Source organism: Monosiga brevicollis, genomic scaffold (assembly GCF_000002865.3).
Source record: "Monosiga brevicollis MX1 MONBRscaffold_7 genomic scaffold, whole genome shotgun sequence".
Lineage (NCBI taxonomy): Eukaryota > Choanoflagellata > Craspedida > Salpingoecidae > Monosiga > Monosiga brevicollis.
In genome coordinates, this window is record NW_001865044.1 from 1,054,836 (window position 1) to 1,067,096 (window position 12,261).

General features: G+C 55.8%; 4 protein-coding genes across 4 annotated transcripts in view; 2 read left to right on the forward strand and 2 right to left on the reverse strand.

The window, feature by feature from the left end:
* The window catches only part of MONBRDRAFT_24691 (uncharacterized protein), a gene marked incomplete at both ends in the record, with an annotated part of 5,500 nt that extends 2,279 nt beyond the window's left edge, over positions 1 to 3,221 (forward strand). The window contains 3 exons of the mRNA XM_001744879.1: positions 40 to 184; positions 278 to 3,063; positions 3,177 to 3,221. Coding sequence (XP_001744931.1) covers positions 40 to 184; positions 278 to 3,063; positions 3,177 to 3,221 — 2,976 coding nt within the window. The remainder of the gene's footprint in view (positions 1 to 39; positions 185 to 277; positions 3,064 to 3,176) is intronic.
* A 496-nt stretch (positions 3,222 to 3,717) lies between these two features.
* MONBRDRAFT_24692 (uncharacterized protein) lies at positions 3,718 to 5,863 on the reverse strand (the record flags this gene model as incomplete). Its single annotated transcript, XM_001745053.1, has 7 exons — positions 3,718 to 3,817; positions 4,151 to 4,239; positions 4,680 to 4,773; positions 5,044 to 5,150; positions 5,297 to 5,402; positions 5,441 to 5,607; positions 5,735 to 5,863. 7 exons carry the CDS (start codon positions 5,861 to 5,863, stop codon positions 3,718 to 3,720), a joined length of 792 nt encoding a protein of 263 aa, XP_001745105.1.
* A 547-nt stretch (positions 5,864 to 6,410) lies between these two features.
* On the forward strand, positions 6,411 to 10,401 carry MONBRDRAFT_24693 (uncharacterized protein; the record flags this gene model as incomplete). Its single annotated transcript, XM_001744880.1, has 18 exons — positions 6,411 to 6,519; positions 6,694 to 6,768; positions 6,875 to 6,942; positions 7,051 to 7,110; positions 7,209 to 7,319; positions 7,414 to 7,503; positions 7,549 to 7,711; positions 7,802 to 7,955; positions 8,145 to 8,223; positions 8,386 to 8,498; positions 8,632 to 8,698; positions 8,797 to 8,856; positions 8,959 to 9,039; positions 9,141 to 9,309; positions 9,399 to 9,486; positions 9,569 to 9,654; positions 9,746 to 9,801; positions 10,201 to 10,401. 18 exons carry the CDS (start codon positions 6,411 to 6,413, stop codon positions 10,399 to 10,401), a joined length of 1,830 nt encoding a protein of 609 aa, XP_001744932.1.
* Positions 10,402 to 10,821: 420 nt separating this feature from the next.
* Positions 10,822 to 11,739, reverse strand: MONBRDRAFT_24694 (uncharacterized protein; the record flags this gene model as incomplete). Its single annotated transcript, XM_001745054.1, has 1 exon — positions 10,822 to 11,739. The coding sequence occupies one exon, from the start codon at positions 11,737 to 11,739 to the stop codon at positions 10,822 to 10,824; it is 918 nt and encodes a 305-aa protein (XP_001745106.1).
* Positions 11,740 to 12,261: the final 522 nt, after the last annotated feature.

The window sequence follows — 12,261 nt, forward strand, 5'->3', positions numbered from 1 at the left end:
TGAAGTGTTGATGCATGCATTCTTTTATCTGTCGAACAGGAGACACCACAAATGCCCGACCTCTTCAACGATGCCGATTACCTGTACTTGGTGCTGCCTCGCCAAACCTCAATGACTTATGGTACCATTGAAGACCAAACTGATCTCATTGTCAACTGGCTCTATCGCTCGCCAGAAACCACCAGTGCGTTGTTGCAATCATCGCTTCGTTTGTCATGCTTTCGCTAGCCATAGGGTTCTTGCTCACTCTTGCTGCACTGCTGTGCTGCACTTCTAGACGAGTATCGATGGCGCCAAATCTGCCCGGGGCTCAAGGCCATTCACAAGCGCATCCTAACCCTGGCTCCTTTGATTGAGGCAAAAGAAAAGGTGCTGAGCGTGCGCGCCGAATTCACCGTGATGCTTCACGGCAAATTCCGGCAGTTGAATGCCGTGAGCGACCCGCAGCGCCACCAGCGCCGGCTTGAGTTTGTCGAGGTCATGTGCCTGTGGGTAGTTGTGGACCAGTATCTTGAGATTACCGATCGTCGCATCAACGTGTTCAACAAGGATCTGGAGTCTGTCAGTACCCTGGCCAGACGCATGCAGGATAGCATCAGCGAAATGTCCAGCCAAATCACACAGCACGAAAAGGATTTGGAGAGCATCGATGTGATGGAACTCAAGGCCTTGCAAATGCAAATCAATCTTTTACAGGAGGGCCAGCGCTCGAAAAAGGCCGTACCGCCCCTGCAGGGTGCCCTCTATCAGCAGCGCAAGGACAATCTGGCCGCTAAAATTAAGGCATGTCGGGGCAAGATTCGCACACTCCGTGACAAATATCAGCGGACCTTGCGAATCCTAGTGCGCACACGGCAAAAGCTGAGCGCGCAAGAAGACATGAAGCAGCGCCTCCTTCAATTGCAGGCGCAATGCCAGGTCATGATGCGCGAAAACCCGGAGGGCGCCCAGCTGCAGCAGCAGCTTTTCGAGGCGCATCAGCAAGGTAGGGCTCAACTCGAGCGTGCCAACGTTCAGGCCGCTGCCAAGGAGCAGGCACTGGTCGACTCGGTTTGGCAAGCTTTGGCCAAGTGTGAGGCTGCTGATGCTTCTGCTGGCTCGACGACCTCAAAATCAGCTGCGGAAGCGGCTGCCCCGCCCAGACCGGCAGCGGCAAGCAGCAATGATTCCCAATTTCCTGCAGATGTGGCAGCGGCCATGAGTGAAATGCTGTCCGCCGCCCAGGTCGAGGCCCAAGCTCAGGCCGTTTTGGATCAAGCTGCAGCAGTGGCCGCCGCCGCCGCCGCGGAGCAGTCGTCCCGCTTGTCAATTTTTGAGAAAATGGACTTGCGCCCCATTGCCATGTTTGAGAAGCAGGAATCCGACGACCTGGACCGTCTTTTGGAAGAACATGCGGCCAAGATTGAGGAGCGCTCTCAGCTCTTTGACCTCTTGCGCGAAGCCGCGTACTCAGATCCCATTCTGCGCGTCGTGCGGCGATGCCTCAAAGCCCGCATTGAGGAGGTGGTGAAGATTTGTCGCATCGCAGACATTCGCCAAAAGCTCATGCTTGAGCGCGCGCTGGCTGAGCGCTCTCGCGCCGTGGCCGAGGATCTTTTGCGCCAAGAGGAAGAGGCGCGTATGCGCGAGCGCGATCGGTTGGAAGCCAAGGCCGAGGCTGCCCGCAAGCGCGTGGAAGAGAAGCAGCAGGCTGAACAACGTGCGCGCCAACAGCTGGAGGACCTGGATCGCCGCATTCGGCAGCAACAACAGGAAGCCGAGGAGCAACGCAAAGAACAGGAGCGCGAGGCTCTACGAAAGCGCGAGGCAGCCATTCTTGAACAAGAGGAGGAGGCTCGGCGTCTCTTTGAGGAGCAGCGCCGGCTTGAGCTTGAGACACACGCTGCCCAAGTGGCCAGCACCACTGCAACTGAAGATGTCGCAGCAAGCGAGGTGGTGGCGCCGGATTCGGCTTCAGATAGGGTCCATGCCATCAAAGCGAGCGACTCTTCCGTCCCAGAAGGGCCAGAGGCCCCCAACTTAGAGGTCGGGGAAGCAGAAGCCGCGGCTTCCTCCGAAGGTCGCGTTAGCAAATCGAAACGGCGTCGCGCAAACCGACGCAAGCAACGGCAACAAGAGCGCGCAGCTGCAGTTGCGGGTGCTCGTGCTGGGGATGCTCGTGCTGAGAATGCTCGTGCTGAGGATGCTCGTGCTATCTCTGAGCCTAACCCATCAGCGTCAGCACCCATACCCGCCTCTTTGCCTGCGCCCGAAGCCCTCTCCCTGCCCCCTTTGAAGACTGGGCCAGAGGTGGCGGCTGCGTCGTCCCACGAGCTCAACCCAAGGCCCGCACCAGAACCTGCTGCTGCTGATATTGCTTCCGGGACTCAGATGCAAGTCAAGCCCGTGAAGGCCAGTAATCCCGTGGCGGCGTCACTCGCCTTTCCGACTCTTGTGCCCACACCGACAGCCGTCTCACTTCCGCCTCATTCCGCAACCTCGGCGAGAGGGTTACCTACGAGCACACCGACCAGTGACAGTCACCAGGCTTTCTTGAATTCCCCATCTATTTTTGGCACGAGCCAAATGGGTGCAAATCCACCTGGATTTGCAGCCGTATCACCAGCTTTGTCCGCCGAGGTTTGGGGAGGTGATGGGTTCGAGAGCAGCTCTGATCGCTTGATGCCCTTTGGTAGCGAAGTGGGCTTTGGAAGTTTTGGCAGTGCGCCAAGTTCAAGCTTGGGGTTTGACCCCGGCATGGATCATTGGTCCTCCATGTTGGACGAGCGTGCTCCCGAGTTTGTGCCCAAAGCGCAATTCACTTCCTTACCCCCTTCCGCAGCTCCGGGCGTGGCAAGCAACGGGCGCAGCAGTGCCGGGGCTGGGGCGTTTGCTTCACCGTGGGGATTGGAGCGCCCGGTGGGTGAGCCAGCCATGTCAGCTTATGGAGCTGGTGCCGGGGCGGCAACGGCTGCGGCTGCGGCAACATGGTCCACCCCGACGTATGACGGCTTTGGAGCCATTGCAGGAGCTTCTGGCTTGGCTTACCCCGGTGGCCTGGATGCCGACGATCCTTCTTCTTATGTACGTTTGTTGTATCTCTCCCTCGGCTCTTGTTATCGCAGCTTGCTTGCGACAGTCAGAAGAGGGCGAACAAACACGTTTCTTGCTCACCCTGGTGCTCTTTTGATTGACAGGACTTGGAGATGGAGAAGGAAGCAGCACGCGTTCTCGACTCATGAAAAGCCATCCAAAAGCGCTACTGTGGTTGGCGGAAGTGTTTTCTTCCTCAGCCAAATAAAAAGAAAGAAAAATGGAAACACAAGGCTGTCCAGCTCAGCAAGAGAGAAGACGAAAGAGAGTATGCATAAAGCACCATTGGCAGCGTGTGAGCGCCACCAACTACTTTTGCGATGGGGCTTTGACTTGCAAGTGTTTACTTGTCCCATCATCGTTTCAGACCCCACCCATTTGAAAAGGAACAACATGTCATTTGCAAAAAGGGCTCGCAAAAGCAAACCGAGATGCGAAATTGAAGAGCCTAAAAATGCAACTGCGCGTTCGGTGGGAGCTGGCGTCTGTGATGGGGTATGATGCTATGCCGAGTCCACTGAAGCACCCATACTCGGACACATGACAAGCCAAAAAAAGCTCGCAAAAGTAAAAAAAACAAAACAAAGACAGAGTGGGCGACGAACAGGTTCTAAAAAAGCACGTGTATCACACGGCCGTCTTGAGTCAATGCGTTACGTGGTTATAGGCGGATTGCATAGCCGGCCCACTTCGCACGGAGGTTGGTGTTGAGCCAAGACGCTTGAGATGGTTGAGGGGAACGAGCCTGTTTTAGCACAGCCAAGGCCACAAACGAACAAAAAAAAATGAGCATAATGCATTTGGGGAAGATGTCACGGTGACATCGGAGAGAGAGAAGGAGAAAGAGAGAAAGAGAAAGAAATCAAGTGAGCAACGAACCCTTGTTTTGAGTCGTCCAAGAGCCGAACCGTGACCCAGCCCCGTGGTTCAGATGTTGGCGGAAGCACAAGCTGCGAAACGTTTCACACAGAAACAAGGGGGCAGAGATCATGCGTGATGCGTGATGTGACCTGAGCACAAGAGCACAGATCATATAGATCATATCCCCAGTCAGGGCAAGAGCGGTCAGGAGTCGCACCACTTCTTGGCCTGCATGAACCTCGATCTCGTCTTGCCGCTCTGCGACAAAGGTATGAATAATCTTTGCACGTACGGGCTCGCGATCGTCTGATGAACAAGCAGATCGCGGGCACAAGCGTTTCAGAAGTAAGGAGAGGAGCTTGCACAGGCCCGTTGGGAGGGGTGGGGGCAGAGTCAAAGTCAAGGATCCGTGGGCCTTACCAAAACTCTTCAGAAAGCGCCAGACCAGATAGGGGCCACCGACGGCAAGTGCCATGAAAACCAGTGTGCCCCACTGGGATGTCGAGCTGCTTCAGCACAAGAAGAGAAGGCAAGCAGGGATACCAAGCGCATGCGGCCAAAAGTGGTCAGTAGAAAGCGGGGAAAGGGCGGGAAGGGGCAGGAATTGGGCACCGCGGCATACGCAAGACGATCGCGCCACTCAAAATGAGTAGGCTTACCGTGGAGAACGCATTGTGCTTGCATCCGTGCGGCCACCCTCGGCAGTGCTGGGCAGCGATACTGATTCGCTGGCCGGTATCGCCTACACCACCCGCACAATGGAGGCACATGACACACGTGAGACCGATCGCAATTGGACCAGGTTGGATCTTGATGATGAGGATCATAATGCTGATTAAGCTGGAGTCGCACAAATGATCATCAAAGGGAGAGCACGAGGCTGGTGAGCAGCACAGACCAAAAAAGATGGAACGGGGAGATGCATCATGCGAAGAATGGCGGCGAGGAGCCGTCGCAGTGCCTGGAGGCGTAGGATGGCTTTAATAGTCTGTTTGAGTTGGTCTTTCATGTTGCCAAAGTGTTCTGCCACGCCAACAATAGCACTGCACGGGGGGCGGTTCCGGAGGTTAGAGGGGTCACGCGCGGTAAGGTGAGCCGACGGTGACGCACATGACTGAGCTGAAAAGAGCATCATAAGTGCTTTCCAACATGTGGGACACTGAGCTGACGGCAAAGACCAGCGACTCCACGGTTTGGAAGGCGGCGCGCGCTTTGTCCTGAGAGACGAAGCAAGGGGGTTGGTTGAAGGAGGGAATCATAAAGGGGTAGGTAGGTCGGCAACAGGAGCAATGAAGGCCAGGGGCGAGAGGCAGGAAGGCATAGTCCAGAAGAGCGTGCAAAGAGCGTGCCGCAAGAAGCCGACCTCAATCACGCGGCTCAGGCTTGAAGATTCTGCCCCATAAGCATCGTAACTGACGAGTAGCCAGACGTCCATGAAAGCGACCCCATGAGCTATTGTCACATGTCGGCTGCCATCATGTTGGCACGCGGGCGTGCTCACACGTACCCAAAACCACCATAGCCCCGGCCATAGCCAATCGGGGCGCGATAGCCGTACGGATGAGCCCCATACTGGAAGCCCCGGGCTCCCATGGGAGAATAGCCCATGGGATCCAAATCGCGGGCCGGCACAGCGGGAGGAGCGACACCTCCCGGATTGGCTGCAGTGCCTGGCTCCATGCCAGCCGCTCTTGCTGCAGACCCAGCAGTGGCATCTGCTGATCTACAAGCCCGCCCATCAACAACCATCAGCCCACACACCTCTCCCGACCACCGCCTGCATAGCAATCATGGCTCATACCGCATCTCCCAAGGCTTGAGCGGCGCCGCCATCCTTGATCCTGAATGAGAGAGAGAGAGAGAGAGAGAGAGAGAGAGAGAGAGAGAGAGAGAGAGAGAGAGAGAGACACACACACACACACACACACATGTGTCTGACAAATGCACCTCAACTCTCTCGCTGTCTCTCTCAAATTTTTTTTTTGAGCGCGCGCTTCATTTTTTCAACATTGAGAGAGAGGTAGACGACACGGCTGGGTTCGCAGGGAGGCAGGGGGTTGCAGGGGCGGGGGGAGGCGAGAAGCGATCGGTGGTGCAGGCGGCGTGTCGAGATCTTGAGTTAGTCATTGTTGCGGGAGATGTGTGGCACTTGGCAGGTGGAGGAGTAGACCACATCATCTTGGAGATTTGGAGTGCCAGCACCGCGAAGCGCTCGGTTTGCTCTGTGACAGAGCTTGAGGCCCACGGCAAGGCACCAGCAGCGCGTGCGGCCCAGATCGAGCCCACGCTTCATTGAGGCGTAAGGCAGTGGACCTGATTGTGCACGCCCCGCTGCTTGGTCAGCGGGGGGTCAAAACCCACTCCAATGAAGAAGTTTCGCGTGTATGTACCCAGCTGAGTCCGGTGTCCTCTCCCAGCTCTCGATTTTCCACCACCCGTCGGTTTGATCTGACCACCTTTGATCGGCGGTGAACCACATGCCTGCACGGCATCTGTGCAGGTTCTCGTCCGCAGACCTTTTGCAGATCGACATTGAGGCCGGCAGCATCGTAATCGACCGCCACTCCTTTGAAATCCGCTCCGGTGGTACGAGTCGTTCGTTCAATCTTGTATGCCCACAAGAGCTGCAAAAGGCCCACACGTGCTTCCAAGAAAGCAAGCCAAATCCTTGCGCTTCTGAGCGCTTTGACCTTCACGGCTCGATGCCTTGATCTGCCTCATCGTGGCTGGTGGTTGTGCGTGGTCTGGTGGCGTACGCAGCGGCGGCAAAGCTGGACTCGGCCGTCGATGCCGGCGAGTTTTATGCATTGTATGGCCTTTTGCGACTTTTAAGCGGTAGGCTCTTCTTCTTGCTCAGACTGACGAGGGCGCACCCTGGCCTGCCTGCCCCATTCTTTTCTGAGATTTAATGTGCTCATTTACCTTTCTGCTTTGACTGTAGGCCCCTATCTGGTGCTGGTCTGCGGTGTTGAGGCGGCTGCGCGCATCAACGGCCATGTCATCTACAGTGTACGTTGTTCAGGGCCGCTACATTGATCTTGCCTTCAGAGCGTGTGTTGGCTCTGTGCCAGACGTTGTCGTTCACGCCTTGGAACTCTCGGCTTGGCTCCTTCACAGGCCAGTGATTTCGAGCTCATGCCCGTAGCCAGCAAGACAACGGGGCTGGTCGTTGAGCAGGTGCGCGCGTTTGCATCATGTGGCCTCACATATCCCTTCGCGGCGCGGTCCAAGTCCCTGCCGGCATTTTGAAGCTTATTATGAACCCGCACGCGCAGCAACGGGCCGAAGAGCGGTGCTTGGATCTGATCCGCACAGTCTTGAAGCAGCGTGGCCTTTACTTTTCCTACACCTACGATGTCACATCGCCCTTCTCACAACAGAGCAAGGTAAAGCACGTGTCTTTTGACGTCGAGCTTGGGCCAAAGTCCACTCCACTCATTCTTGGCTATGGCTGCTTGGTGGATCATTGACCCAACCTAGTTTACTACCAACCGGGATCTATATGACATTGCCGACCGACGCTTCTTCTGCAACCGCCTCCTGCTTGAAGATTTGCTCGATGTGCCAGAGGTTTGCCACAATTTGCCCATGTTTGCTTGCTTGTCTTGATTGCAGGCGCAAAGACACCGCATCGGACTCACCCTCTGCACACGCCTGCAGGCCCATCCGCTGTTGGTGCCCTTTGCGCATGGCTTCTTTAGAAGCCAGGAGCTGACCTCGCTGAGCGGACAGGCCTATACCTTTGCTCTCTTCTCACGCCGCAGCCTCGGGCGTATCGGTAAGCACGGCTGTCCTCCTGGCGCGTGCCATCAACTCGGGCATCCTCAACTGGCCGTGCGTTGGACTGACATGATTTAAATGCCGTCAGGCACTCGCTTCCATTCGCGTGGTGTCCGCATTTCCGGCCATTGCGCCAACCATGTGGAGTCTGAGCAGGTGTTGGTGTGCGGTACGGCTGCAAGCTGTTTTGTACAAGTTCGTGGCTCTATTCCTCTCTGCTGGTCACAGCCCCCAGATCTGCGGTGCGTCTTTAGCCCATGTGAATCTGGATTCCCAACACGATTTCTGATCAAGTAGTGGAAGAATTAAGAAATGCAGTGCACGCCCCCCCTTCAACTTTGTTCTCACAAAACTGGTGGCAATGTTCCTCATGCATTTGCTAACTTCCTAATCTGAACTGCACGTGTGGAAACCTTTTGCTCTGACCACAGCTACAAGCCACCCTTTCGAATGAGCGAGTATGATGACAGCAACTTGGCCTGCCAGCGTCACCTGAGCGACCTTTGCACTGTGCGTCTGGTCGCGTGCACGCCGGTTTTTGTGACCCATTCTGCGCGATTGTCGATCGTTTCTCTTTCTTGTACCTTTTGAATTCCACACCACCTGTCCCACACACGTGTCACTCAAGAGCTCACTATCTGGCGTGGGTAACATCGGTGGGTGGTTTCTCAGCGATTTGGACCGTGCCTGTGCATCAATCTGGTCAACAAGACGGGCTCCGAAGGCATCCTCGGGAGCCGTTTTCAAGACGTTCTGCAGAGCATCGAACGGGCCCTCCCCATCAAGTCAGTTCGTGGTTGATCCTGTTGCACTCGTACACACGTTTGTCGAAAAAAAAAAGCAAAGCGAGCACGCAGCTTACTCAGTTGTTCATGGTCACTTTCTTCGGCACGCCCGCGGGTCATGCGCCGTGTGCAGATCAGAGTGGTTTGACTTTCACCACGAATGCCGCAACATGCAGTGGCAACACCTCGCCAAACTAAAAGTTGGTGCTTTAGAGTAGACGCGTCGCGCAGTGGCAATCAATCGTGGCTGCAGATGAGATTGATCAGGCCACTCATCTTGTTTTGTGGCTGGCACCAGGCTTCCACCTCAAACTGGCGCCAGCATCAGGGCATAAGCACAATGAGCCTAACGTCCGGCGTACGTACGCGTAGCCCTGAGACGAAGTTTAAGCCGGTGATCCTGTTTTGATCAGTGTGGGTTTATGATTTATCGAGCCTCATGTCCTTGGGAATGGTGCAGCGCTTGGCCCACAGGCAGAAGGGTGTCATCCGAACCAACTGCATTGATGTGCTTGATCGCACCAATGTCGTTCAGACCATGGTCGGTGTTGCTTCGGTTGACGCGCGGCTGCCTGCATGCGCAGTTTGACCAATATTTGCAACTTACCCCTGGCTCGCCCCCATCTCGTTCGGATCTGGCAGTTTGCACAAGATGCACTTCTCTTGCAACTGCAGCATCTGGCCGAGTTTCTCAATTTGGCCCCAACCACAGCAACAGAGAGTGCGTTGGCAACTTCCTGGCCCGGGCTGTTGACAACTTTTCGAGGCACTTGGGCTGATCATGCCGATGAGATCAGCATCCAGTACGCCGGTACGAAGCCGCTGATCTTCAGCTCGACCAGTCTCAATCCCATTGTCATAGCGTCGCTTCATTCACCCAGACTCTGTGCTTCCTGCCAGGTACACCGGCTCAAAAGTCAGATTTCACACGCACCGGCAAGCGCACGCTGCGTGGCACGTTGCGGGACCTGTACCATAGTGCCCTGCGGTAGGCAACCTCAACATCGGGCGCTCTATTGCTTTTCGCGTCGTGTCCCAGGACTGGCAAGCTCATGTTCAATTTGCGGCAGTTATTTTCACAACAATTTCTTGGATGGCGGCAAGCAAGATGCGTTGCTTCTCCTGACGGGTCAAGTGCGCGTGCGCACTTCCAACGGTCAGTTTGAAATGCATCCGGCCTGCCCCACACATGCAGTGACGGAGGCGTATGTGTTCATGATTCTTTCGCAACGAATTTTTGTCGGTAGTGGAAACGATTGCTAAAGCGCTCAAGGGCCCCACCCATGCCTGGCATGTCACGCTGGTAAGCTTTCGACCATGATTTCTTCACCTTCAATGCTGGGCGAATTGTGATCAATCTTTTCCTGCTCCTAGCTGGTTCTGCGAGCTCACACCTTGATCATGACGCTTAGCTACCCTTGGTCGCGGTGGCCGGTTTAGCCATGATGCCTTTTTCCTTGCTGCTCTCGAGCATGTTCTGGCTGTTTTTCTCCATGACGGTGGCGCTGGCTTGTTTCGCGGTGCGTCCTCTGTGCCAAGGATGCACCTTGCTCCGTCTTGCGAACCGCACGGCCGTGCCAGATCATGCACTCATTTTCTGATTGACCCGCAGTACATATTATGGCACGGGCGAGACTACGTGGACGTGCCGCGATTGGCGGTGCTCGATGCACCGTCTGGCGGGATTGCGCCGTTGCTGCAGAGTCGTGGATCTCATACGAGCGTCTCCATGGGATCCAAGCTCATAGCACCCGGCACGGCCTCCAAACTGGCGCGCACGCACTCGACCAGTGAGAAGAGCAGCTTGTTGCCCACGACTCTCCCATTGCCCACCATTAGCTTGCTCTCTCCAACCTCTTCTCACTTGGAGGAGGTTGTGGCGGCGGACGGCAAGCGCGATTGATCTTGGCCGTCGAGTTTCGCTTGCTTATGGACATGTTAGGCCTTGGGAGTGAATCAACCTTTTGCGAATGGTTCTGTTCGAGGTTGGACGGGGATTTTTTTTTTTTCTGGTGCGACCCGTTCTGTTGAGTGGGGCGTTTTTTTGACCACTCTCCGACCAGAAGCATTGACAGAGGTTCAGGTGGCAAGCTTCGTTGAAAGCACTGGCAGTGAGGCTCAGATATCAGTTAATTCTGATCAGCAATTATTATTTTTATAAAGCGACAACTGGAGGCGTTTTCAACGTTCACACTCGGGGCGATCGATCACATCTTGAGTGACGGAAACTGGAGAAAAAAAATCAGGAAGGACACGGTGGCGAAGGGCGTTCGCGAAAAGCGCAAAATGTAGCAGAATAATTCATAACAGGGACAGCACGTGGCTAATTCCATCCGACACGAACGGGGGCCAGGCAGTCGGGGCGTGGGGGGCTGTGGCTGAAAGGTTCTTCAATCATGATGGAGGCCTTGCGACTCGATCCCGCATTGCTAGGACGTTTACTTCCCAGCGCGGCTGTGTTGAAGTTGGCGAGAGTGATGCTGGCCCGCGGCGATTGGGTGAGGCTCATGCGCGGGGTCTGAGGTTGACTACCGGGCAGCCGGGCCTGGTAGCTACTGCGTCGGCGTTGGCGTGAGTCCTTGCAGCCTGTGTCAGCGCTAAAAAGGGGTCGGGCACCTTGCGCTTCTCGGCTGATGGAAAGTCGGTTGCTAGCGCGCGTTGAGGGGCTAGGCGGGGCCGAGTCGATTAGGCCGGTATCGTCTGTGGTGTGGGGGTAGTTGAGGGTGGCCGCACGGGCTGCATCAATTTGACGTTGCTTGCGGAACAACTCCTGGCACATGTAGTTGAGCATGTAGCAGAAGCTGTCGGCCTCGGCAGTGGTGTGAAAGTGAATCATGATGCATTGGTATGGCTTGTTCTTGTCCTTGGTGAAGCGGTTGACCGTCATCATGGAGATGAGTTTGGGCTTGCCGCTGCGGTGGTCACGATGGCGAGAGAAGCACCGCATTTCGCGCACGTTGAAGCTGAGGAGGGTACGATTCTTATCCAAGTTGGCGAGGGAGATGCTGTTGCCAGCCATGACCAGGGCGACACGAAGGGGCCGCACACCAGTGTTCAGCATGCGCCGGACAGCTCTCTCAGAGAGACACTCCATGTCTTCGTTCGTGCCACCGCGAGTGAGGGCGCAGCCAAAGTAGTTGGCTTGATACACCTGATTGACCTGAAGGAGGGCATCTTCATCAAAGTGGGAAAAGCTGGCAGACGGCGGATGGACGACCTGCATCTCGGCGGTCGTGAGCATGCACCGCACGATGCAGCGTGTTTGGCCAGAGCAAGCAAGGGTGATGGGAGAGGCAAAGACCGTTTGAAATTCTGTTTCAAAAGACGACCGTCAATCCAACAGCAGCAAAGATCCTTCAAGGCGAAGAAGAGGGGAAAAAAAGGCCAAGAGAAAATGCGGCGTAGGATGGTTTGAGGCCGGCTTGCCACGGCTGGGCTGTCAACGGCAACTGAGGTTGTAGGGAGCTGAGGCTGTTGGTGGGGTGGGGAGAACAAGTTGGGGATGGGTGCGCTGGCGATGGCCTTGTCGTGAGGGAGAAAAACTGGGTTGGCGTTTAGGCCGAATCAGGCAAGATCGGGGTTCAGACGGCGGTGTTGAGCCAAATCAGGTGGCAGAGCAAGGGGTGGGGGGTGGGTTAGGGTTAGGGAGTTGAGTCGAGTCGAGTCGAGTCGAGGTTGGAGTTGGAGTTTGTTCGGGGGATGATATCGAGGAAAAAAATGCAAGCAGCCGAGACGACACGGTGTCGCTTGCTTGGCGGGTGGC